General features: G+C 42.4%; 1 protein-coding gene across 3 annotated transcripts in view; it reads left to right on the top strand.

Annotated features, from left to right (window-relative positions):
* The window catches only part of ANO3 (anoctamin 3), a 157,077-nt gene that overhangs the window by 103,600 nt on the left and 28,283 nt on the right, over positions 1-25,194 (top strand). For all 3 annotated transcript variants that reach the window (XM_033062351.2, XM_033062350.2, XM_033062352.2), the window contains one exon: positions 8,772-8,832. In XM_033062351.2, coding sequence (XP_032918242.1) covers positions 8,772-8,832 — 61 coding nt within the window. The remainder of the gene's footprint in view (positions 1-8,771; positions 8,833-25,194) is intronic.

Raw genomic sequence — 25,194 nt, 5'->3', positions numbered from 1 at the left:
TTTCCACTCATCAGCAACCCAGATTGGTTTTCCCCTACGTTGCCAGTTTGCTTTTTTCCACCTTTCCAGCCAACCCCACAGAGCATTGGCTACCATCCACAAGTCAGTATGAAGGTAGGGCTTTGGCCACTTCTCTCTTTCAGCAATGTCCAGGGCCAGCTGAACAGTTTTGAGTTCAGCAAGTTGACTTGATCCACCTTCTCCTTCGGTAGCTTGTGCAACCTGTTGTGTGGGGCTCCATACGGCTTCTTTCCACTTCCGGTTCATCCCCACGATGCGGCAGGAGTCGTCGGTGAAAAGAGCGTAGCGTATTTCATCTGCTGGCAGTTGGTTATACGGTGGGGCTTCCTCAGCCCAGCTCACTTGTTCCTGCTCCTCTTCTTCAGTGAGACCAAAATTTTCACCTTCTGGCCAGTTCGTAATTATCTCCAAAATCCCAGGGCAACTGGGGTTTCCAATACGGGCGCATTGTGTGATGAGGGCAATCCACTTGCTCCATGTGGTGTCGATGGCGTGGTGGGTAGAGGGAACCTTTCCTTTGAAAATCCACCCCAGCACTGGTAGTTGGGGTGCCAGGAGGAGTTGTGCTTCCGTGCCGATCACTTCTGAAGCAGCTTGGACTCCTTCATAGGCAGCCAAGATCTCCTTCTCTGTGGGAGTGTAATTGTCTTCAGACCCTCTGTAGCTTTGGCTCCAGAATCCCAGAGGTCAACCTTGAGTCTCCCCAGCCACCTTCTGCCAAAGGCTCCAGGACAAGCCATGGTTCCCGGCTGCAGAATAAAGCACATTCTTCACCTCTGGTCCTGTCCTGACTGGGCCAAGGGCTACCGCATGAGTGATCTCCTGCTTGATCTGGGCAAAGGCTTGCTGCTGCTCAGCACCCCAGTGGAAATCGTTTTTCTTGCGGGTGACCAGGTAGAGAGGGCTCACAATCTGACTGTACTCGGGAATGTGCATTCTCCAAAAGCCTATGGTACCTGGGAAAACTTGTGTTTCCTTCTTGCTGGTTGGTGGAGACATCGTGGTGATCTTATTGATGACCTCAGTGGGGATCTGGCGCCATCCATCTTGCCACTTCACTCCCAGGAACTGGATCTCTCAGGCAGGTCCTTTGACTTTGCTTTTCTTGATGGCGAAGCCAGCTCCCAACAGAATCTGAATGATCTTCTCTCCTTTCTGAAATACCTCCACTGCCGTGTTCCCCCACACAATTATGTCATTGATTTATTGAAGGTGTTCTGGAGCGTCACCCTTTTCCAGTGCAGCCTGGATCAGTCCATGGCAGATAGTGGGGCTGTGTTTCCACCCCTGGGGCAGATGATTCCAGGTGTACTGCACTCCCCTCCAGGTGAAAGCAAACCGAGGCCTGCACTCTGCTGCCAGAGGAATGGAGAAAAAGGTGTTGGCAATGTCAATGGTGGAACACCACCTTGCTACCTTGGACTCCAATTCGTACTGGAGTTCCAGCATGTCCGACACGGCAGCACTCAGTGGTGGAGTCACTTCGTTCAACGCACGATAGTCCACAGTCAATCTCCATTCTCCATCAGACTTGTGCACAGGCCAGATGGGGCTGTTGAAGGGTGAGTGGGTTTTGCTGACCACCCCTTGGCTCTCCAGCTCACGGAACATCTTGTGGATGGGGATCATGGCATCTCAATTCATCTGGTACTGCCGGTGGTGCACTGTTGAGGTGGCAATTGGCACTTGTTGCTCTTCCACCTTCAGGAGTCCCACTGCAGATGGATTTTCTGACAGTCCAGGCAAAGTGTTCAACTGCTTAATGCCCTCTACTGCTACAGCAGCTATTCCAAAAGCCCATCTGTATCCCTTTGGGTCTTTGTAATAGCCACTCCGGAGGAAGTCTATGCCTAAAATGCGCGGTACCTCTGGGCTAGTCACAACTGGATGTTTCTGCCACCCCTTCCCAGTCAAGCTCACCTCAGCCTCCAGCAAAGTCAATTCCTGTGATCCTCCCATCACCTCAACAATGGAAACAGGTTCTTTCCCCACATGTCCTGATGGTATCAGAGTACACTGTGAACCAGTATCAACTAACACCCTGTGTTTTTGTGGTTCTGATGTGCCAGGCCATCGGATCCACACCATCCAATAGACCCTGTTATCCCATGCCTCTCCCTGGCTAGAGGCAGGGCCCCTCTAGCACTGGTTATTATTTCCTTCCTGGGCATACATAGTAGAGGTTCCTTCAAGTGGGTCTGACAGATTATCCTTTCTTCTGTAATACCCTGCAGCTTGATTATGGGAGGTTGAGGCTACCTTCACTTTAGTAGACCTCCCTTGGTTAGTGTTTCCTTCCCCGAGTTGACGCACCCATGCTGCCAGGACAGAAGTGGGTTTCCCATCCCATTTTCCCATGTCCTCCCCATGGTCACGCAAAAAGAACCACAGGTCAGCTCGTGGGGTGTACCCTCTCTCCCTAGCTGAGGGGCGTTGGGCTCTGACTTTAGGGCCTGTGTCTCGCACTGGTGCTGCATTGGCCTTCCTTACCTCTTCCCTTATCTCCCTTATCTCCTCCTTAAACTCTTGAGTTCCTTAAGCACAGCAGAGACATGAGCCTACATTGGCCCATTGATCATGCTCTCAAAATTTCTGAGCTTGTTAGCAAGAGCTCACTATTTCTTGGCTGTTGTCGGCATTAATCGTTGCAATGAAGGTGATGTATTGAGATGGCCCCAGGTTTGCCAGATTCCACAGCATCTGCCCTGTGCACCTGACCTTGTCAGGGTCATTGTCATGATGTCCACCCCTCCCAAAGAGTACCTCCAATACTGCCACTTCCCTCAGCTGTTGTATCCCTTCCTCAAGGGTCTTCCAGCGCATTCTATGGTGATGCTCCTGCATTCTTTCCCTGTGGATGAACCTCTCTCTCACACTCATTAAAAGCCGCTCCCAGAGGGAAAGGGGGCCTGTCTCTCTTATGAATACCTCATCTACACCTGAGTCCTGGGTCAAAGGTCCCAAATTCCTTGCCTCTGTACCATCCAAGTGCACACCTGCACCCATGAGGTCCAGACCCGAAGTGACCAAGTTGTAAAAGCCTCCCAGCCCCGTCGTACAATGTCTTTTCACAGATTATGGAGACTTTCATATGACAGGGACTCAGTGACAATCTCAAACTCTGGTTCCCCTGCTGGTTGTGAGGGCCCGGCTTTATTATCCTTATTGTCTAGGTGCTTTGGTTTTTTGTCTTAGACTTTCTAGTTTCCACAGGGGCGACTGCTGCTGGCTGTGTGTACCACTGTAGTTTAGTTGGAACCTGGACAGGTGTAACATTAGTAGGTTCCACTGCAGCATCATTGGATTCTCCCTTTTTAGGGCAGGGAGAGGGTCTCTCACAAGCTGGGGAAAGGTACTCCTTTAACATCTGGCCTATCTCTTTCGCTAGAACCCCCATCCACTCCGGGTAGTTCCTTTCTGAGGTGGGGCAGGGTCAGGCTCTGGGACAGCATCCCTAGTTTCTGGGGCAGAGTCAATGTCTGCAGCACCTGTCACGGTCCGCACAACCTGAGCGGGGGTCGTGATGGTTCGTTTGACCGCGAGGTGCAAAGGACAACAGCAAGAGACTAAGGTTTTGTTCAGCAACAAGCAGTAAAGCAGTTTATTGAGGGCCAACAATTCAGTTTTGGGGTAACAGTGAGGAGGAGAGGGAAAAGGGATGATGGAGTAGAGAGAGAGAGAGGAAAACAGGGAGACAGAGAGAGAGACAGAGAGACAGAGAAAGAGAAGAAGAGAGGAGGGGGAAATAGCTACCAACAGATGGGACGTCCTCAGATCATCTGGCGATGTTTTCCGTCCGTTGGGGAGAGGAAAGTCTCCAAAGGTCTCTTCTGAGGGTGATAATTTTATAGTCCATTTCGAGGCGAGGGGCCGCTGACCAAAAGGTGGGGAGAGTTATGGACTATTGTGAGTGAGGCCTGTTGATTCAGCTGCAGAAAGTACGGTTCAGCCTGCACCTGCTAGGGCACAGCGCACTGTAACGATACAGCACACAACCAGACTCAGTCCATTAGAACATCCGCCTTGGCAAGGCCCAGCGGTTCCTGCCCGGAGTGAGTGGTGGGGGTCTCAGGGTCTCAGTCTCTGACAATGATTGTGAGGCAGATCAGGCAATCTTCAGACCGACCCTTACAGCACCATCCCTATTTCCTGGAGTAGGTATCAGGGTTGTTATCCAGCTCAATCGCCCCTTATCTCTAAATGTTAAATAGGATAAGCCTATCAGTAACACCAGCCACTGTATAATATCATTAGCATTTAGAGGAGAACTGAACCCTTCAAAAAGTGGTAGGGTAGACCCAAAAATCTGGGTGAAGGGTTGGGAGAAAATTTCCCCTCGTGTCATTCCCTCACGGTAAGTACCATTATTAGAGTAACCCCAGAAATATACAGTGAGTGTGTGATAGCTCTGAATCCATGTACCCGCCTTCCAAAGAAAGTTAAAAATCCATGAATTCCTCACCTTGTTAACCCATAAAGCAAACTGGATAACAGCCACAGTAGCCTTAGTTACAGGGCCCATGTTAAGATAAGGGTCTGCAAATGGGAGAAATACAGCCAAAACCATGTGCCACCCAAACCAGGATAAACTAGACAACATATTGCCACCTGATGAGGTTTCTGTATCAGCACACAAAAATTAGGTGACTCAAGAACTGTAATTCCGTTTATCTCTCGATGCCCTTGAGCCCCACGCTGGGTTCTAAAATCTGGCCTAGTTTGGAAGACAAGTGTCTGCTAAGAAAGGCAGAAGCCTCACTTTGAAAATGGAGAATGTAAACCCCCTCCCTCCAAATTATTATAACTTTGAAATCAAACGGCTCCCAGGCAAAGATACGGGAATTAGGAATAACAGTTCTTTACTAGAGAAATTAAAATAGAAATACAGTACTACAAAGAAATAGACCCCAAGCCCTGGCAAAGTCAGAGTACAACCTGACACCCCGTCAGGCAGGGTGTTGGCAGTAGTTCGATTAAATGGTGGCTGTAGTCCTTTTGTAGTGACAGATGTGATTCAGTTGAAGCAGTGGTCCTGTAGAAGGTGCAGTTTCCTTCCAGAGGTCCAGTGGTGATGTGGAGAAAATCCAGCTTCTCTCTGGAGTCCAGTGGAGAAGGGGCTAGCCTGGTGTCCCCCACACCTCTGTTTTATCTTGGTAAGAAATGCTGGACCCTCCCCCCTGGCTGGAGCAACTTCCAATGGGATGAAGTAATTTTATCAGTGACACAGTGGGACTCAATGGGCCGTTAGCAGAAGATACCTCCCCAGAGGAAGGGTGAGTTGTGAAAAGATAAAGAACAATGCCTCGCCTGGTTTCAATGGATGGGCCATTAGCAGAACATCTCCCACGGAGATAAGGATCACTGCTCCTACCCTCAACAGATGGTGATAGAATAGACCTTCTATCACACCCTGTATTGTAACCCAAGACAGCTGGGGAGAGCTGGTGCTTTTTGCCATCGCTTTTTGCCATTTGCTTTTGCTTTGCTTTGCTCACCACCATCATCAGTACCCAAGAAGAAGATAGGAGCTGCCGCAGCAACATCAGCTTCCCAGGACCTTGACAGGAGCAGGCTCTGCTTCTGTCTGGGACTCTATACCAAAACTTAGCGTAGACTTTAACATCTGTGACTCTGTACCTTTCAAGACTGGTGTGCCTTTGTAGTAAACAGCTTTATGGCAACAATTGGCTGCTTGTTCATTTAAGAAAACAACCTGACAAAGTTAGTGCCTAAAGCATCAGAGATTTAACCCCACAAGACCCCCGGAAGAGGAAACTGCCACCGCTGGCCCTGCCCTTCTGCCTGCAGTGCAGCTGGCTAGGGGTGGCAAGGCTCGCTGCAGGGCACCGAGATGATGCCAACCACAGTGCCTGGCCACCCCGGGAAAAAAACCTGTGCATATACTGTTTTGATTTTCTTCTTAAGTATGTCATCACAGAGGCATTACCAGCCTCGCTAATTGGGCCAGCAACATGTCCATCTTCAGAGCCATAAGAGACTGGCTCTGGCAAACATGGCTTCTCCCAGAAGTCTCCCCTGTGCCCCCCTCCCCCACTACCAGAAAATCAGGTTGTGCCAAATCAACAGAATGACATACTGGGAATAATGCAGTGGAAAAAATGTGGCAGTCCGTCCATACTTCATTTGTCTTCAAACTAATCCTTTTGGAAAAAAAATTGGGTGATGACCAGAGAAGACAAGGACTAACCACTAACATTCCATCATCCCAGGCACTCTTTTCTTGTGTCTACAATTATGGAAATTCATGTAAACTCTCAGCTTTTCCTGCCAATGCTTTTGTTCTGAAAAACTGATCAACCTGGCATTAGAACACAGAAAACAAACAAAAATTGTCTGCTTTCAGGACTTGTCTGTTCCTTATCTCCCCCAACTGGGGGAGAGAGAGAATTCCCTTTGGGAAGGAATAGGATTACCATCTGACCACTCAAATGGCAAAGAAAAATAAAAAACAAAAATATCTTCATGAAGCTTTTTCTAAAGGTTACAATGTAATGCCTTCACTCACTGCAATGTCTCTTAAGAAAATTTCATTGCAGCTTCACTCATTACCTCTTGCTACAGACTGCCTGGTTTCTGGCAGTGCCAAATCAGGACCCAAGTATTTATTTTCTACTCTTCGCAAGATTAATTTCACTGAGTTAAGTTTGATTGGTTGTTTGTGTTTTCTTGGAAAAATGCACTCTTTCCTGAACAGAATATCCAAGATCCTCACACAGGTATACATTCAAAACCAATAATATGAGTCAGATTTATTGTGCTGCTTTTGTTCACCTCTCACATTTTCAGTTTCGTTACTGGTTATGTTTGTGTTTTCCTTTATGGAAGCAAAGGGGAAAAAAAAGTAAAATACATATTTGATTGACAGTTGATCCCACTGTATGATCCTGGCAGGGAACATATTGGATTTATTAATCTCCAACTAGTCAATTCCATTTATGAACCTTAAAAAAATAAGAAAATAAAACCATAATTGACATACAGATGAAATGTATGTTTCAATTAAATTCTCACAATATCATAGTAATTTTACTCCACAAGAAATAAAATAGAGGAAAGAAACAGTTTTTATTAGCATTTTCTGCATTCATGAGTTAGTTTTCTTGATTTCTGAGGTAGAAGTAGTAATGCCAGTTTTTTCTAGAAGAGTGAAAATCTGTTTGCAGAATGAGTTTTCCTTGCATACATGCAGTTCTCCCAGGAGCAGATTAGGTAACCTGCGTGAGGCAGGCTGTCAGCCCAGAATCCTGGCATACCTGTAAAGAACATTCCTGTTGGCTGATGTAATTTCAGGCGTAAGCAAAGGTGACAGTACAGCAAAACACAGTCTGATTACCTGCACCCTTCAGTTGGCATAAAGACAGGCTTATTTTCATGATAAAAGCTTAAAAATTAGTTCTTAAGTCAGCAAGAGAGTCAACATCAATGGGAGAAAAGTTTTTTCAATGATATTCCATCTCAAGACATTCTCTTCTTATTTCAGATAGTGGGAAACCACCCTGAATTTTCTGTATGGTTTAGAACAATACATATCAGAGTCACTTTTTCATTCCTTCTCTTTCTCTTCAGGCTATCTTTTAACATATGCTTGTTGGTGATAACTTGATTTGCCCTAGGGATCTATGCTTTTTAGTTTTTTTGAATAGGAATTTAAAGCCTCTGCACTGCTTAATAATTGCCAGCAACATCTTAAACGATCTTTTTTTTTTCTCAGAAGAAATGTAGTCCCATTATCCCTGGATAAATTACATTGCTATAATTTGGCAACCTCAAATCTACTGAAAGGACATTGATCTTTTCAGCTTCCTAAATACTATTTCATATTATGTGTAGAACATTAGAAATTTCGGATTTTTGTAATATAAATTGTGGTGTTTTCATAAGTGAGACCATAAATTCACCCACTCAGATGATTAAAAGGCATGCAAAACCTACTTTTCAATCAATACTTGTTTTCAGTAAACATGAACAAAGAAATAGAACTAAGTATAAATAAATGAGTAATTTCAATTTCAATACTTATTTTCAATCACTAAGCCTTAGACTTTGAAGTTGAATTGCTGTTCTGACCAAAAAATCTTAGAGTAAGATAAGGGATAACTAACTAAGAGAATAGCATTCATGAAAGAAATTACCTTCACAGTTTAGAATTATGGAGACTTCTGCAGATATTTAGAAACAATTTAATGTTTGTTAGAGTTGAGGTACATTAACCTATTAAGAAGGAGAACGTCACCAATTTGAGAGGCTGAGGTGTCTGGATAAAAAGGAATACATGCTGTTTTAACCTGTGGAGTAATTGCAAAATACCTAGATAGAAGAACAAAACGGAATCAAGAGACAGTAAATATGTAGAGGGAGAAAAGTGAAGAGGTTATTTCACTCATAAAAACCTTAAAATATAAATGGTTGAGATTAAGTTTGATCTACCATATGACAAGAATTCTGGATGAAATTTTAGCCTGTCTGGACATGGGCAAAACAGCTCAGTGTCTGTGAAACAAAATGACTGGTGATGCATGAAGTGATAGTCTGGAACAGCAGATTTCAAATTATCCTGGAAGTCAGAGTATGACATTGACAAACCTTGGTAGAAGAAACATGGTAGTAGGACTATTTATGAGAATGCTTAGCTTTAATTTCTACCACCAGTTATGTACTCTGGGATTATTTTGGGCAAATATGAGGTGACAGTATTATTTTTTCCTGATGTATTTATTTTTTTTATTCAGGTTACACATTTGTTTGATAATGGAGGGACTGTCTTCTTTGCAATTTTCATGGCAATTTGGGGTAAGTGCATTTTTACTTGTTGAGGTGAGTTTTTTTGGTGGGGATTTTTGTTTTGGTTTGGTTTTTGGTTTTGGGGATTTTTTAAGTTCACTTGACCCTTTTATAAGATTACTTGACAAAGGGAGATTATAACTCTTGATAAAAGTTAAGGAAAGATTAGGATTTTGTCATACAAACTAATTTCTTTCGTTTTCATTAACTTAAATTTCTATGGCAGTAATGGGTAACACCTTTTATAGATAATGTACAGTGATTTCACGAATACAAGCCGCACTGAGTATAAGCCGCATCTCTGGGTGTTGGCAAATATTTCGGTTTTTGTCCATAAATAAGCCGCACCTGAATATAAGCCGCTCTGTCGTTCGCAGCGAGGACCTGCATGCAACAAAGTTGCCAAATAGTAACGGAACCGCAGCGGGGCGGGGTTTACTGGCTCAACTAAGGCTGTGCAGGCTCGGCCCGCTAGGGGCTGCTGACGGGGCCAGGTGACCCAGCTTGGTGGGGCCACTCGGCGGGGCCTCTCGGGGCTGGCCGCTGCCTCTGGGGTCGCTCGCCCCGGCCCACTCCCGCCGCGGTGGCGGCGGGCGAGCATGGAGCTCACCTCGCTCTCGCCGCGGTGGCGGCGGGTGAACGCGGGGCGCGGCCCGCTCTTGCCGCGGTGGTGGCGGGTGGGCACGGAGCGCTCCCTGCTCCCACCGCGGTGGTGGAGAGTGGGGGCGGAGCCCCCCGCCTCCTCCCTGAGCCGTGGGGATGTCAGCACAACCTCTCCCCAGCCTGAAGCAGGGAACTCCCTTGCCTCCCTCCCTCCCTCCACGCTGCCGGCGCTGTGCTGGCCCCACCCGCCGCGCAACACAGTATCCAATTTGTAACAATCGCAAAATCCTGGTTTTTACTGGCAGGCACTCAGCTCAGCACCCTGGCTGACACTTCTGGGGTTGTAAATGTCAGAAAATTATTCACATATTAGCTGCTCCTGAATATTGGCCGCATTTCCGGTTTGAGAGCAAAATCAAAGTCAAAATGGTGCGCCTTGTATTCGTGAAATTACTGTAATTATTTTCTATAGGGTCCTAAACTTATTTAAGCCTGAATTTTATATTATTCAGGCCAAAGTTCTTTTAGAGGAAAACATGTAAGTTAAGTTACTGGTCTTACTATAAAAATCATCACATCTTGTAGAGAATTCTTATGGAATAAATGAGAATGGTTTTATGGGAACTTATTAGAGGAAAGTATAGGAAAGGTTTGATGTTAAGTATTTACTGCAGTTAAGGTATTTACATTCAAATTCTGAGTCTGAATCTCTCCTTATGTTTACAATGACATTGCACACGTCATGTTGTGGGGCTCAAAGTCAAGCAGGGACATATCCACAGAGAACACTGTTGAGCAGGAGTTAACCAAGAACAGTCGTGCCTCTTGTAGAAGGTCAGTGTAATAGTGCCATAAAAGACAGATTTAATGGTTCCAGCATGAAATTCTTGGTAGAATTAGCATTCACTGCAGCTAATAGGATTTTGCTGCTGGGAAGTAGGGAAGAAGAATAGAACCAGAGATAATTGATTCTACCAATGTGCATGTTTGTGTAAACACTGAGAAAATTATACTAGTTCACATACATAGAGCTGTCTACATTCAAGACAGAGTTTTACAGTTTTGAATGAAATGGTGTACAATGCCTTTATTTATGTAATGTGTATGAATAAGTATTAATGATTCTAACTTAAAGTGAAGTAATTTTAGAGCTGACCTGGTAAAAGCAAGTAACAATATATTAACAGCAGCAAAACATCAAATAGTTACATGGACTACAGAAGCACATCCTTATACATACAAAAATTACGAATGCATTGTTAAAAATTAACATGGTATAACTAAAGCACACACTTTGATTACTTGCCTCATTGATATTTCTTCATTTACTGCTAATCTTGCTCTTACTACCTTCTGGTTATTAATTAGTACTTTCAAAAATTCCTAACATACAATGCATTTAATTATATAGTTACCAGTGCAGACAGCACAGGTAGCTTCTTAGCATCTCTTCATCTCTATCTTCAAGTTCTCCTTCAAGAGAGCTCTTTACATTTTCATCTGAGGCCAGCACTCAGGAGTAAGGAGGAATTTGCTTGTATGACACTGCTTTACCACAGGAAAGATGGCATTGTATGGGCTAAGGAAGGTGAAAGCTGAGCGTTACGTTTTTCTTCATTTCAAGCGTCAGATGATATTGTCAGTTCTTAGAGTACAAAGTGTACTTTCAGTCCTGTGTTAAAAGCTTGAAAGCTAATTAATGCAAAAAATTACTGTGCCTACTAATATTTTCTTTTCCTGAAGACCTGATTCGGAATAGCAGGATAGAAAAGTGTCATGACAGTTATATGTTCTCTTGTTTTTCCATGCATACTTAATTTGATCATTAAATGCACAATGAGTAATTCCTTTGGAAGTGTTTATAAGTAATCATCTTTGGTCAAAAAACTTTCTGAACTTTAATAAGTTGATGTGCTTTGTGTTTTAAATCTAATTTCTACATACCTGCTTTGATGTTCCATTCCAGTGTAAATAGGCAGTACCTGTCACTAGGTTCTCCCACTGTGGGAAGTGGTAAATAATGAATTAAAGAGTAAATAACTTGAAAAATACATGTTTTTACATATTTTGGGTAAGCTTTAGTTTTATTCTGCTCTAGGTCACCTGTAAGTTCATGTCTCATAAAACCTCCAGTTCAATTAAAAAATGGTTTTATTTCAGCATTATAATTTTATTAAACCAGTTGGACTGTAGTTAGATCCTTACCTTCATTGGCATCTTTTGGATTAGGTGATGCAGTAGAAGGGTTGCTGGAATTTTGATTTAGCTTTGTTGTCTGGTGAATGGGTTGAAATTTGGAGTAGGACTGTCCTGCTTCACCCTGGGTGATGTCAGAATGACACTGATAGGGAACAACATGGTGGATTTGAAGAGTTATCACTGGGAAGCACTAAAGCCCCAAGAGTAGTGTAGATGACTGTGAAATGACTTGGTGTCTCTGTGGAGGTAGATGTGGCTGCAGCACTTCTGGTCACTTCAGAAAAGTCACCTGTTGTAAATGTTGCTAAAGACATTGGGCTTCTGTGGATGTTTGTGGTTGACTTATTTATTCCACTTTTGAAGAGAAGGTGGTGCCATCAGAGGACCTCAGGGATATGCTTTTTGCCCCACTGATAATTTCTGTTCTTTTAATTACATTCTCTTTGGCATTGGCAGCTGCTGTGCAGCATGACTTACAGTAGAAGGACCTACTGTGGAAGCCATCTGCAAAACAAATCTCTGTGAAGTTAGTTGCACTGGAGACTAATGGTTTTTTGCAATTGAATGATTTCCTTTGCTTATTTCTTTTACTTCTCCAGCCTCAGTATTACTTCTGTTCTATTGCAGTCTTACAGGCAGGAAAATGGGGATCATTCCACGGGAGGGTTGCATGGTGTTGAGTTCAAAGTTTGTTTTATACAGAACCTGAAAGAAATTCTTTTTTGTTTATGATTTTATTCAACAAAACCAAGTTACTCAGTGAAGAAACAAATAAACTGGTGTAAGAAGTTAGTGTTATACAATAGAAATTTCACTGATTCACCACATGTTGATGCCGGAAACTTTATGTCCCTAAGTGTTAATGACATGACAATCACATAAAATAATATTGATGATCAGCAAAATTGATCTCATCTTGATCAATATCAGTTGCAATATTGATCTCAGTGTGCTTATAGAGATGTTGTAGGATAGCTTGCATGACTGAAATGTTGTCACAGAGGGCTGCACACTGTTTAGGAGAGACAGACCAGGAAGGGCATGGTGTCAGAGTTGCCCTGTGTGAGGCAAGACTTGGAATGTATTCAGCTCTGATGTGGGGTGCATGAGGAGTAAGTGGAGAGCTCATGGGTCAGGATAAAGGAGGTTACCCATAAGGATGATACTGTTATGGGTGTTTGCTACAGGCGAGCTGATCAGGAGAAAAAAGTGGATGAGGTCTTCTGCAGACAGCGTGAAGCAGCCTCCAAGTTACAGCACTAGCTCTTGTGAGGGGCTTTAACTACCTTGACATCTGCTGGAGAAGAAACACAGTGAAGCACAAACAGTCCAGGATGTTCCTGGAAAGCATTGATTACAGCTTTCTGAAATGGGTAGTAGAGGATTCTCCAAGGAGTGGCATGTTGCTTGACCTCATACTAACAAACAGGGAAGTCTTGTTGAAAATGTGAAGGTTGGGAACAGGCTTGGCTGTAGGGATCGTGTGGTTGTGGTGCTCAGTACCAGATAAAGAGGAAGCAAGGCAGCAAGTAAAATTGAAACCATGATATTCAGGTGAGCTGCCATTAGCCCCTGTAGGGATCTCTTGGAAAAATGCCGTGGAAATAGGCTCTGCAGTGAAGAGGGGTCTAAAAGAACTGGTTGATATGCAAGGACTGTTTTCTCCAGGCTCAAGAATGATGCATCCCAATGAGAAAGGAATCAGGCAAAATGGTCAAGAGACCTGTGTGAATGAATAAAGAATTCCTGTCAAGCATAAGCAGGAAATACACAGGAGATTGAAGCAGAGTCAGGTCACTTGGAATGCATATAGAGAGGTTAATAGAATAAATAGAAATGAAACAAGGAAAACAAGACCAATCTGGAATTAAATCTGGACAAGGATGTCAAGGACAACAAGAAAGACTTATTCAAAGGCTTATCCATAACAAAAAGAAAACTAAGGATCATGTGGCCCATTACTAAATGAAGGGGGACCCTTGTAGCTAAGACACAGAAGAGGCAGAGCTACTGAGCTTTCTTTGCGTTGGTCTTCACTGACATGATCAACCCTCAGGAATCTCTGTCCCAGGTGCCCAGGGTAAAAAGTGGTCAGTTTCCTTGTTCAAGGACAATTGGGTTAGAGAACACTTAGAGAAACTTGACATCCACAAGTACAGGGCGTTGACAGGATGCATCCACAAGTGCTGAGAGAGTTGGCAGACACCATAGCTAGGCTATTCACAAATGTCTTTGAAAGGTCTTGGTGATCAGGAGAGATGCCTAAAGACTGAAAGAAAGCAAATGTTATCCCAATCTTTGAGCAAGTGAAAGAAGGAGGACCCAGGAAACTACTTAGCAGTCAGCCTCACCTCAATCCCAGAGAACTGTGATCAGTGGCACAGGGTCTAGTTGGAGGCCTGCCACTGGTGGGGTCCTCCAAGGTTCAATACTGGCCCAGTGTTGTTTAACTGACTCATCAATGACTTGGACAAAGGGGCAGATACCCCCTCAGCAAGTTTACTGGTGGCACAAAGATGGGAGAAATGGCCAGTACTCCAGAGTGCTATGGATCCCTTCAGAGGCACCTTGACAGGTTGGAGAGATGGACGGAGAAGAACTGTCTCAAATTCAACAAAAGGAAATGCAGGGTCCTGCACTAGGGGAGGAATAACTCCAGGTACCAGGGGTTATTCATACCAGTACAGACTGAGGACTGACCTGCTGGAGAGCAGCTTTGTGGAAAATGAACTGGGGGTCCTGGTGGATGACGAATTGTCCATGAGCCAGCAGTGTGCCCTGTGAACAGGAAGGCCAATGGTATCCTGTGGTGCTTTGGGAAGAACATTACCAGCAAGTCGAGGTTGGTGGTCCTGACCCTCTACTCAGCCCTGGTGAGGCACATCTGGAGTGCTATGTCCTGTTCTGGTCTCCTCATTTCAGGAAGGATGAGGAGCTCCCGGAGTGGTTCCAGTGGTGGGCCATGGAGATGATTAAGGGGGTGCAGAATCTCTCTTAACAGGAAAGACTGAGGGAGCTGGCCTGTTCATCCTTGAGGAGAGGTAACTGAGAGGGGATCTCACCAATATATCTAAGTATCTGAAGGGAGGGTGTTAAAAGGATGGAGCTAGTATCTGCTCAGTGCCAAACAATAGGACAGAAACTAATGCACAGTAATTTTCACCTGAATATGAGTAAGGACTTCTCTCCTGCTTGCACTGAAAAGAGGTTGCTTAGAGAGCTGGAGTCTCCCTTATTGGAGACATTCAACAACTGCCTGAATGCAAACCTGTGCCATATGCTCTTGGATGACCATCCTTAAGCAGGGAGGTTAGACCAGATGGTCCAACTCCCTTCCAGTGTTACCCATTCCATGATTCTAGAACAAAAGCTTATTTGCGTAAAAAAATGGTTCTGTAAGCAGACCTCATACTCAGAAGGGAATAATTCAAAACCACTTTGCTATGGAGTGAGGTAATGAAACATATCTGGATGGTATTCTCAAGGCACTGTTTTCTGGGCAGACAGCAATTCTAAGAGCATGCTAAGGAGTTATGCTCCCTTGTGAAGAACTAGGATTTTTACAATTAACCTGGAAAGTTGATGCTTAATGTTTTGTGACCTTGAGCAGTGAGTATTATATGAATGCTGCCAGGAGCAAATTGAAAACTGAATCAGTCCAGAGGTTATGAATCAGGCTGAATTTTTGTGTAAACTTTTTGCAATATGAAACTAGAAACTATGTACTAGGCATTAATTTTTCAAATGTTATCTTCAGAAGAATGAGAAAAACTGACCTTGAATTCACATGATTGTAGCAGGTCTGCTGTTCAGTGTATGTTGTTCAGTGAGGTTTTAGTGAGGGGTATTTTTCGATGTATGAAACAGATTGGGATCATCCAGTTTTTAACACCCACACATGAGCTCTCATATGGCAGCACAGTAAATTCTATAATAAGTTATTTTCAGCATCTTTAATTAATTGGATGTCCATGTATGTGGATACTGCAACACCTGAAGGAAAGAGATTTATACCTGGAAAAAGTACATTTATTTCATGACCATAAGGGGCACCGAATTATAAGGCGCACTTCCGGGTGTCGGCAAATTTTCGAACTTTGTCAATATATAAGGCACACTGGAATATAAGGCACACTTTTTTTTTGCAGCGAGGATCCGCGCGCAACAAAGTAACAGATTAGTAACGGAATCGTGCGATCGCAGGGTTTACTGACAGGTGCTCAATTTGCAAACATTTTTCACAGATTGGCATAGCCTTTAAATGCAGCCCCAGGCGCCCTCCCCACGCCTTAGAACTCCTGTCCGCCCCCAGGGCCGACTGACGTGGCTCTCACAGCTGACACGGCTCTCAGCGGAGCACGTGGCACGCGGCTTGGCGCAGTGAGTGGCTCCGCGTGGCTCCTCGTGGCTCTCGTCTCACAGCTTGCACTTCTGGTTTGTCAGTAAATTTCCAAACTTTGTCCATATATAAGGCGCACCGGATTATAAGGCGCACTTCCGCGTTTGCATCAAAATTTTAGTCAAAAACGTGCACCTTATAGTCATGAAATTACTGTAACTATTTCTTTTGTCTTCAAACCTCTCCTACTTTCTTATGTTTTTCCCTGTGGGTGGTTTTTAAGAAGATCTCTGTTTTGTTTTTTATTTTGAGATGGGGGGTTTTTTTGGGTGTTGGGAGCTGGTTTTATTAATTTGTTAGTTTGGGGTTTTTTTTATTTAGTTACGTGTTTTCCCCAGCTTAGCTTCTTTGTATGTAACACTGTTAAGAGCAATGCAAAGAGCACATACACTGATGGTAGACAGGAGTCAGTTATAGGTAATGCTCTATCAATGCCTAATTAAATATCACATCAAGGTGTCTCATTTTGACTTTATTCTTATTTATTTTGTGCTTTGAAGGTGGCACCATAACTTGAAACACATGTGTGCTTAGACAGTGTCATTTAATCTGGTTTTTAATGTACAGTAATTTCACACGTATAAGGCACACCCTTTTGACTAAAATTTTGGTCCGAACCCAGAAGTGCATCTTATACCCTGGAGTACCTTATATATGGACAAAGTTCAGAAATTTGCCAACCCGGAAGTGCGAGCCTGCAGCAGCCCCAGACTGGGGCCAGTGGCTGGGGAGAAGCCAGGGTGGGGCCAGCGATGGGGGAGCCGGACCGCTGGGGCCGGCCCGCAGGGAAGCGGGGCCGGGGCCAGTGGCCGCAGGGAGTGGGGCCAAGCCTGCCTGGCCCTGAGCCGAGCCAGTAAACCCCGCAATCATGCGATTCCTTACTAATTCGTTACTTTGTTGCGTGCAGATCCTCACTGCAAAAAAAAAAGTGCACCTTATATATGGACAAAGTTTGGAAATTTGCTGACACCCGGAAGTGCACCTTATACACCGGTGAGCCTTACACTTGTGAAATTACTGTATATTCTATTCCTCCACATTGCTTATTTCCCAAGATCAGTTCTATGTTGAAGGACATATTCTTGGAAAACATTTGTAACTTTCTTAACAAAAAGGAAAGAGAGAAATTCTGCTTGTCAGTTAAACTCAGGATAACCACTTTGATCCCAAACAAGCAAGCCAAACAAAACTGTGTTGAAGTTAAATGATCAGCTTCAATTGTGTTTACAGTATGAACAATAGCCTTCCAAATGCTGTGCTACCTGAATATTAAATTTTGATTTATTAGTAGAAATAACTGAATAAAATCCCACAAAAGCTTGAGGAAAAAACCCCAAAGTTTTCAAAACATATGCTTTCATTTTAATAGTATTAATGTTTCAATTCAGTGATGTGTTCTTTACATTATTGTATTAATAGTCATATTAGGAAACTAGGTGTCTTTGACCAAATTTCTTATTATACCTTCACTGTAACAAAACTACGTAGAAAAATTATACTCCATTCACATTGACTGTAATTTTAATTTCCAGAGCAGTGTACAAAGAAGTCAGTATCCTTGCCAAACAAATTATTTGTCATTTTTTGTGGTAGTCTTAACTTGTGTCATTTTTGTGGAGAACCATTGAGAACAAATCTCCTTGCTTTTTGAAAGTTGTTGTAATTCTCAGGCTGTGTTGAACTGCTTCCTTTTGTGTTCAATACTTAACTCTTGTTTTTCTAGTGTTACATCAATGTTCATACATTGATTTAGGGAAATACTGAAGTTCTTCAAGGACAGTAATTGCCTTTAGAGCTTAATATTCAAGCAGTGTTATTGCAGTAAAACAGCAGTGCTATAGATTAGCCAAACTTTGTAAAAGAACCCAAAACTTATATTAACTGGTCGAGTAAGTGTTTAAGGAAGCTATGAACAGATTATTAATGGAAAAATTCAAACCAGATAGTGCTATTTTTTTCACTGATATTCATGTTCCTCAGTACCAACTCAGTGAAAATCGGTGCAATAGGTATAGCCTGAAGCGAGTGGAACTGGCATTGACATGGGCTTAGTCTGCAGTTCAAATATCTGCATTAGCTCTACCTTTTTTTTTCCCTTTGTCAAGAAAGAGGAGGTTTTTACATGCAATGGTCGCCATCATGTTTCTTCAGTGGGTTTTACAATCTGCTTTTTTTTTCTGTGCTGCTGTAGTCACATTGCAACTGAGACCTGTGTCAGCCGAGTAGAAAAAAAAAAGCCAGTTCCAGAAAGGGGAAAGTTGAAATTTCTCCTTCAGTATATGGCTTTATGAAGAGAGGTGGAGGTGGCTTTATGAAGAGTGGCCCTTATTTAAGGTCACCAGGATGTGAATGGAATTTCCCATAAAAATGGCCCTCCATTGTGAACCTGAGTATGTAAAAATAGATTTTTGGCATGGTAAAATAATTGCAACCTTAACCACAACCCAGCACCCAGTGATGCGCATAATGTCTGCAAAACCTTTGTAATGGTCAAGAAAATAATAGTTTCAACTTTTTATGGATAGATAATACAGTCTTTAGAACTACAAACTCAAATGACATTCTTTTGCATGTAATTTAATTGAGCTTTTCACTTTTTCTCTACCTTAGAAAATAATTTGATTTATGGCATAAATTATGATGTGATTAAAAAATTATTAATGGCACTTTTTTGATCTAACATGTTCATATTTGCAGAATTTTCAAACTTAACAAAAGCCTAATTTTTTACCTTTACATCAATGAACTAAAAATAGACAGAACATATAAAGTAAGAGATAGAATTCTAAAATTCACAAAGAAATAATTGCAAATGATGGTCCCAGAAACATACTGGAAATCTGATCATGTGGCTCTTTGCTCTAAAATCCAGATTGCTCTCCAAAAATTAAATTCCTATAAATTTAATGAGTAATAAGCATTACATATTTATGCCTAAATGTATTTTAACTTTTGTTCTGAGAAGAAATAGTGTTTAAGTTTTTAGTAAATTAAAGAGAGAAATATAAATATGAATTTTAGTCTACAATAAATTTATTTTTTACCCTCTGTTTACTATCTAGCTACCTGACAAATATAAGTGCACTGGCCTACCTTCTGAAGTGTGTGTTTTCTGTCAGTTTTTGGTAGCACTAAACTCAACAGAAACAATAACAATGTGGATTCTAACAGAAGTTTTCTATAAAATGTCATGTACAGAATACTTCTCTCCACCACCAGCATCACTCCTCACCAGCATTTAAAATGGCTCTGAACGTAATCTGAGAGAAATTCTATACTTGCTTGATAGGGAAATAAAAGTATGAGTTGGAGGGAAATGCTGTCATTGTTTATGATTGCTACTTCTCTGCTTTAATATTTGAATCACAAAATGGGTTTTATTTTCAATTTTCTCAGAAATACACTCTAAGTAGAATTTGACTACAACAGTACTGATTGCTTTCCCAAACACAATACAAAATAGCATATTTATCAGATCCACTAATAAGCATTAAAAAACCCCTCAGACTTACCTTTAAGCTCTACAAAGCTTGAAAGAACCTGCTGAAATACTGCTGTGGCCCAGAGCACATTTGTCTGGTGGGAAGAGGTGAATGCAGATACAGTAACGGTGGCAGGTGAGGAGGAGGAGGATGCCATGCTCGTGGAGCAGTCCTTCACTGCACGTCTGGGATCCAACCTGACTAACTCTCTGCTGCCATGACCCAGCTCTGTCCTTACAGAAACTGCAGTGTTTGTAGTAAAGTGGGCAGTGCTTACCACTTAATCATTTCAAAGTCTTTGAACTAGTGTTTCAGAAGGGTGACTGCTTTCTGTAAACTGTAGAAACTGTTAGTCTGTGTACAACACAACTATTAATTTTTTAAAAAGTAGCTTCTTCTTATTGCAGTTTCCTCCAGTACACTTGTTGAGATGAGAACTGGTAAAGGCCTGTAGTCTACAAAATAAAGCAGCAACATGAAAGTTCCATTAAGAAAATCATGCTGCTAGAAATGGATCTGATCCTATCTCCAAATATGTTCACAGTTGCAGTAATACAAGAAAACAATGTCAGTCCAAATTTTCTGAGTTTATAGGATGTCATTAATTTTTACTTTTGAAAATATAACCAGCTAGGGATCTGAATGTGACAATTCTTACTCCTCTCTTCAGATTTTATGTTCAAAAAATACTGAATTAAATTAGGAATGAAAAAATCAGGCGTATCATACAGAACTTCATATGCTCATCCAGTCAACTCTTGACTTTTTTCATTCTTTTATCTTTCATGTATATTTATTCTAGGCTGGTATGTGGTGAAGAGAGATTCAGAAACATTTCAGTATTGTGTGACTATTTGAGTGGAATGCCATGATGTTGTCATCTGTTTCCACTTTAAATTTTTAAGGAATCAAGTGCAAATACCTTTAAATAACTTACCCTTGAGGTAAGCATTGAGGACGTGGTATCTACAGGCAGTATTTTTATAGAAGCAACTGGTGGTGTTTCTTGAAAGTACTGTATGGACAAGTGGAAGTTTTTCTGTGAGATGGATCAAGTTCTTCCAGTTCTAATATCCCTTAGGTCTGTGACAGGAGGGAGGACAGAGTTGGATGATGTGGGTTTGGTTTTCTGATTTTTTTTTTTGTTTCTTTGGAATCTACGATTCTCTTCAGTGTGTATTGGCTAGCTTCCAATTCACATTTGTTGCTGTGTCTGGATGGACATCTATCTAATAGATTGTCTGTGAGATCTGAAGGCAAGCATCACTAATTTATGTCCAGATCTTATACAACAATAACCAAATGAGAAGTCATGTACTGGAGTCAACAGTAAACTCACCAGCATGCACAACTGTTGCTGATAAGCCTTTCTGAGAGTTTTTAAAAATAAAGGTTGTTTGAATAGCTGTATAATATTTGAAAATATCAAGATCTTAAATATACAGTCTGAAATTTGGTTCAAGTATATCCGTTGCAGTGGTATTAAAGTCATACCCCTCTGGTGCTGTCCTGGACCTCAGCCTTAGGAAGGTGTGCTTGCTCTCTTTTGTTTGGTAGCAGTTTAACTCATCTTTTTTGAAAAGTAAAAGCTTTTTACCTCAGTGACTTTACACCTAGTGGAAAATGTTTGTGACTCAGTTCTTAGCTATGACTTGTAAACCTGCAGCATGGTGCCCGAAGGCTGGTGCTGAGTGCTGGCCTACTATTCCTGGAAGGCAAAACCTCCAGCAGTGAGATCAGGTGTGATCAGATTTGGAGCTGTGGCCCTATTGAAGCAAGGTGGTTCAGCATTCTGCAGGAGTTTAAGAGGAAACTAAGCTATCCTTCAGCTACAGCTGGTATTTTTTAAGTGGCAGCTTGAACTCTAGAGAGCACAACCACCCTGTGCAGAGCTACAGGCTTGGGGAAAAGTGGCTAGAAAGCTGCCCAGTGGAAAGGGACCTAGGGATGCCAGTTGATAGCAGACTGAACGTGGGCCAGCAGTCTGTCAAAGTGATCAAGAGGGGCTATTGCATTCCTGGCTTGTGTCAGAAATAGTGTGGCCAGGATGAGGGCAATGACTATAGCCTGTACTCAGCACTGGTGAGTCTGCACCTCAAATCACGTGTTCAGTTTTGGGGTACTCCCTACAAGAGAGACATTGAGGTGCTCAAATGTGTCCAGAGAACACAGTGGAGCTGAGGAAGGGTGTGTAGCACCAGTATGATGAAGAACAGCTGAGGAAGCTGGAGGTGTTTATTCTGGAGACAAAAAGGCTCAGAGGGCACCTTATTGCTCTCTATAACTACCTAACAGGAGGAGGTTGTAGTGAGGTGGATGTCAATCTCTTCTCCTGAGCAGCAAATGACAGGATGACACGAAATGGCCTCAAATTGTGCCTGGGTAGGTTTAGATTTGATATAAGGAAAAATTTGTTCACTAGAAGTATTGTCTGGGCTGCTCAGGGAAGTGGTGGAGTCACCAGTCCTGGGCATCTTTAAAATATATTTAAATGTGGCACTTACAGACTTGGTTTAATGGTGGATTTAGCAGTGCTGGATTAACAGATGGACTTGATGTCAAGAGGTCTTTTCCAAGGTAAATAATTCTATAGTTCTATGACTTTTGACCTTCATCTGTGTGAGTACTGCCAACGTAACATAACTTAAATAAGAAACTTTTAGATGTGTACAATGGGCAGAATTGCAGACTATATTGCAGAGCATTGAATAAATTGCTAAATGAGTGATCTTTACTACAATTCTGGACAAAAGAAAAGGAAGTACAACATGTATATTGAGATATAAAAGCAGGGGAGGCACCAGATAATTTTTTCTGTGGGAAACTGGAAACTTGTTTCCCTCTAAACTAAGTTACTCTGAACCCTTGAAGAGCAGAGAAAATCTCTGCCAGGTCAAAGCAATGGTAGAAATTAATGATCTAGAGCAATAATTTTCTAGAGCAATAACTGATAAAAATCTAGGCTTATAATTTTCAGAGCGTGGAGATCAGGATAAGAAATTATTCCATAAGAAGTTCCTATTAACCAAAACTTGAGGGGCTGGATTCCATGGAGAGCATTTGGAGATGGGTAGTATAGTGTTTTTTGTTTGCCAATCTGAGTCACGGCACCAGTTAATGGGGTGGATTGAGTGCTGGCCAAATACCAGTGCCCCTACTAAAATTTTTCAATTTTTGCTTGAGATAAGGATTAGAAGAAAAGCAAAGGATTTTCAAAACTTTAAAGTGTATAAAGAAAGCTTTATTAACAGAACTGAAAGAAGAATAACAAGAATCAGAATAAACTTTTAGAACACTTCTCTTTCCCTCACTACTTCTTTTCTTTCCCACTGACAACTTAAAGAGACAAAACCTGGTATTTTCAGTCAGTTTACCACTTTAACATAAATCTTTTCCTCAGTTCACTTAGGGAGAGAAGTTTCCTCTGTCATGCTATGGAGACTTTTTCACAAGAAGCAGTTTTTTTGTGGTTTTAATTTTCATGAATAGCAACCACTCAGAAATCTGCAATCATGAAGTCCCTCCCACGGTTTGATAGTCTTCCTCCAGCTATCACCATGGGTTATCTCAGCTTATTGGGGTACAATTTTAAGGATCAGCTGTTCTAGTACAAAAACAAAAGTTCTTTTCATCTGTCTCTGGGACCATCTTTGTCTCTGGTAACAGAGGTCTTCTTCTATCCCTGGGGTAAGATTTTTGTATTTGTCTCATCTCTCCCTCTGTTCAAGCTTCTCATTAGATCATTGTTACTTCAGCATCTGCTTTTGAACTTTACATCTCCCCAAATGCATTTCATGAATTACAGGGAAAAGAGTCTGATGTATCAATTGTAACTTCATAGCCTTACAAGAGAATTTCAGCCCAAGGTTAAGGCATCTCTTCATTCTCCTCCCATTTGGGATTTGACTATTTTTTCACCTGGTGTGTCTGTGTTGGGTTTTTTATGTGTCTTCACCCTTTCCATTTCTCTTATTCAAGAGAGGATTGATCTGTGAGAGTTTCACCTGTGTGCTGAAAGACTTGATGTGTCGCCTGGGCCCTACTGATGGTTCTGTGATCTCTGCTGGGTGTCAGCCGGTGGGATCACAGTGTAGCTTGGGGGGCTGCTCCAGGATCTCTTGACTGCTCCAGGGGCTGGGCCAAAATTGCAGCCTGGTTGTTTTCTGGCCCGTGCTGCATTTAATTCTAGCTGCAGGACTTCTTTTCTGAGCAGACCGCAGAGCTCCTCTGGGTTTAGCTGCGTGATTTCCCACAGCAGGATGGCTCCATGGCTCAGGCTGGATCAGGCGCGGCTCGGTTTCACCTGTTGGCTGTGGTTGGAACTTGGCGGAATCTCAGCTGAACCATGTTGTGCCATGGGCCAACCAGCCGGGCCTTGTGCAGGCTCCCATTTACCTGTCCAAAAGCCAGAAGCAAGAGTTTTCTCGGGCTTTGTTAATTTCTAAATGTGATTTCACAGAGGTGTTTTCAACTTTCTTAAATGGTTTAACATTCAAATAATATTTAAAACTAGCCAACTGTTTGTTTTTGTCAGGTCTGAGGGAAGCTGCCATGGTCCTTACAGGGAATCACTTCCCTAGTCGATGGACTTTCTCTTTAACTAAAATCCAAGCTATGTTAAGTCACTACAGGTGGTATTAGTAGTGTTGTCACCAAAGCTATGGGAAAAACAAAAGCCCTTCAACATTTTAATGTTAGAGAATCAAGGCATTACTTTATTATCTGGCCAGAATATACCACAGAAATAATCTCATCCACACATAGCCTGGGTGTGGAGAGAGAATCATTCAATGACACATAGTTTTTACTAGATTTTTCAGATCTTTTGTACAGTCAAAACTCTTAGAAACAGATTGGGTCAGTGTTCACTGATCCCAAGTTGCGTAGTTCTTAGTATTTGGTCTCCTATTGGATCTGCATTTCTTCACTTCTGATGTTAATTAGATCTTCATTCCTTTATTTTCTTGTTAGTCTTTTCAGGTTAGGGTTAGGGGAGGAGATGTCTCCAACTGTACCAGAGGCAGTCTGGGGTAGATGTTTGTTCATGGCCGCTGATGTTCTGTTGATGTTCCATTGATGACCTATACCTCTTTGGGGCTGCTCCCACTCTGTTGAAATGCTGGGCACATCAGGCCTCACCTAGAGAAACAATGTCCTGGAAAGAAGCTTCAGTTCCCTTCCCCTGGGGCAAAGATGATCACACTTGGCTTAAGTTACATAGAAATTTTTAAACTGGTATATTTTCCAACAGTGTGATGCAGTAAAATAAAGTCAGGCTTTAGGAAGGATCCAGACTCTCTAGAGAATTGCACATACGCTTGAATTTCAAAATTCCGATGGTTTTTTCGATGTTATTTAGACTAGAACTTCACACCACAGTAGAAGTGTTGTGAATTGCTTTTCTTCCAAAATGCAAGGCTTTTTATATACCTTAGCTTTTTTTCTCAGTAGCCCTGCAGCACAGCAAAATTACCATGAATTCTGTTCTACTGTGGGAAAGAGGACACTGCAGCTTTTTTAAGACCTCAGGTGGGTCTGGAAAAAGTACAGTAATTTCACGACTATAAGGCACACCCTTATGACTAAAATTTTTCCCTAAACCCGGAAGTGCGCCTTATAGTCCGGTGCGCCTTATCTGATCTACAAAGTTGCGACATTTGCCACCCCGGAAGTGCGAGCCCGCCGGTA

Source organism: Catharus ustulatus, chromosome 6 (assembly GCF_009819885.2).
Source record: "Catharus ustulatus isolate bCatUst1 chromosome 6, bCatUst1.pri.v2, whole genome shotgun sequence".
Taxonomy (NCBI): Eukaryota; Metazoa; Chordata; class Aves; order Passeriformes; family Turdidae; genus Catharus; species Catharus ustulatus.
Note: the sequence above shows the minus strand (reverse complement) of the source record. Positions and strands in the feature narration are given on the sequence as shown.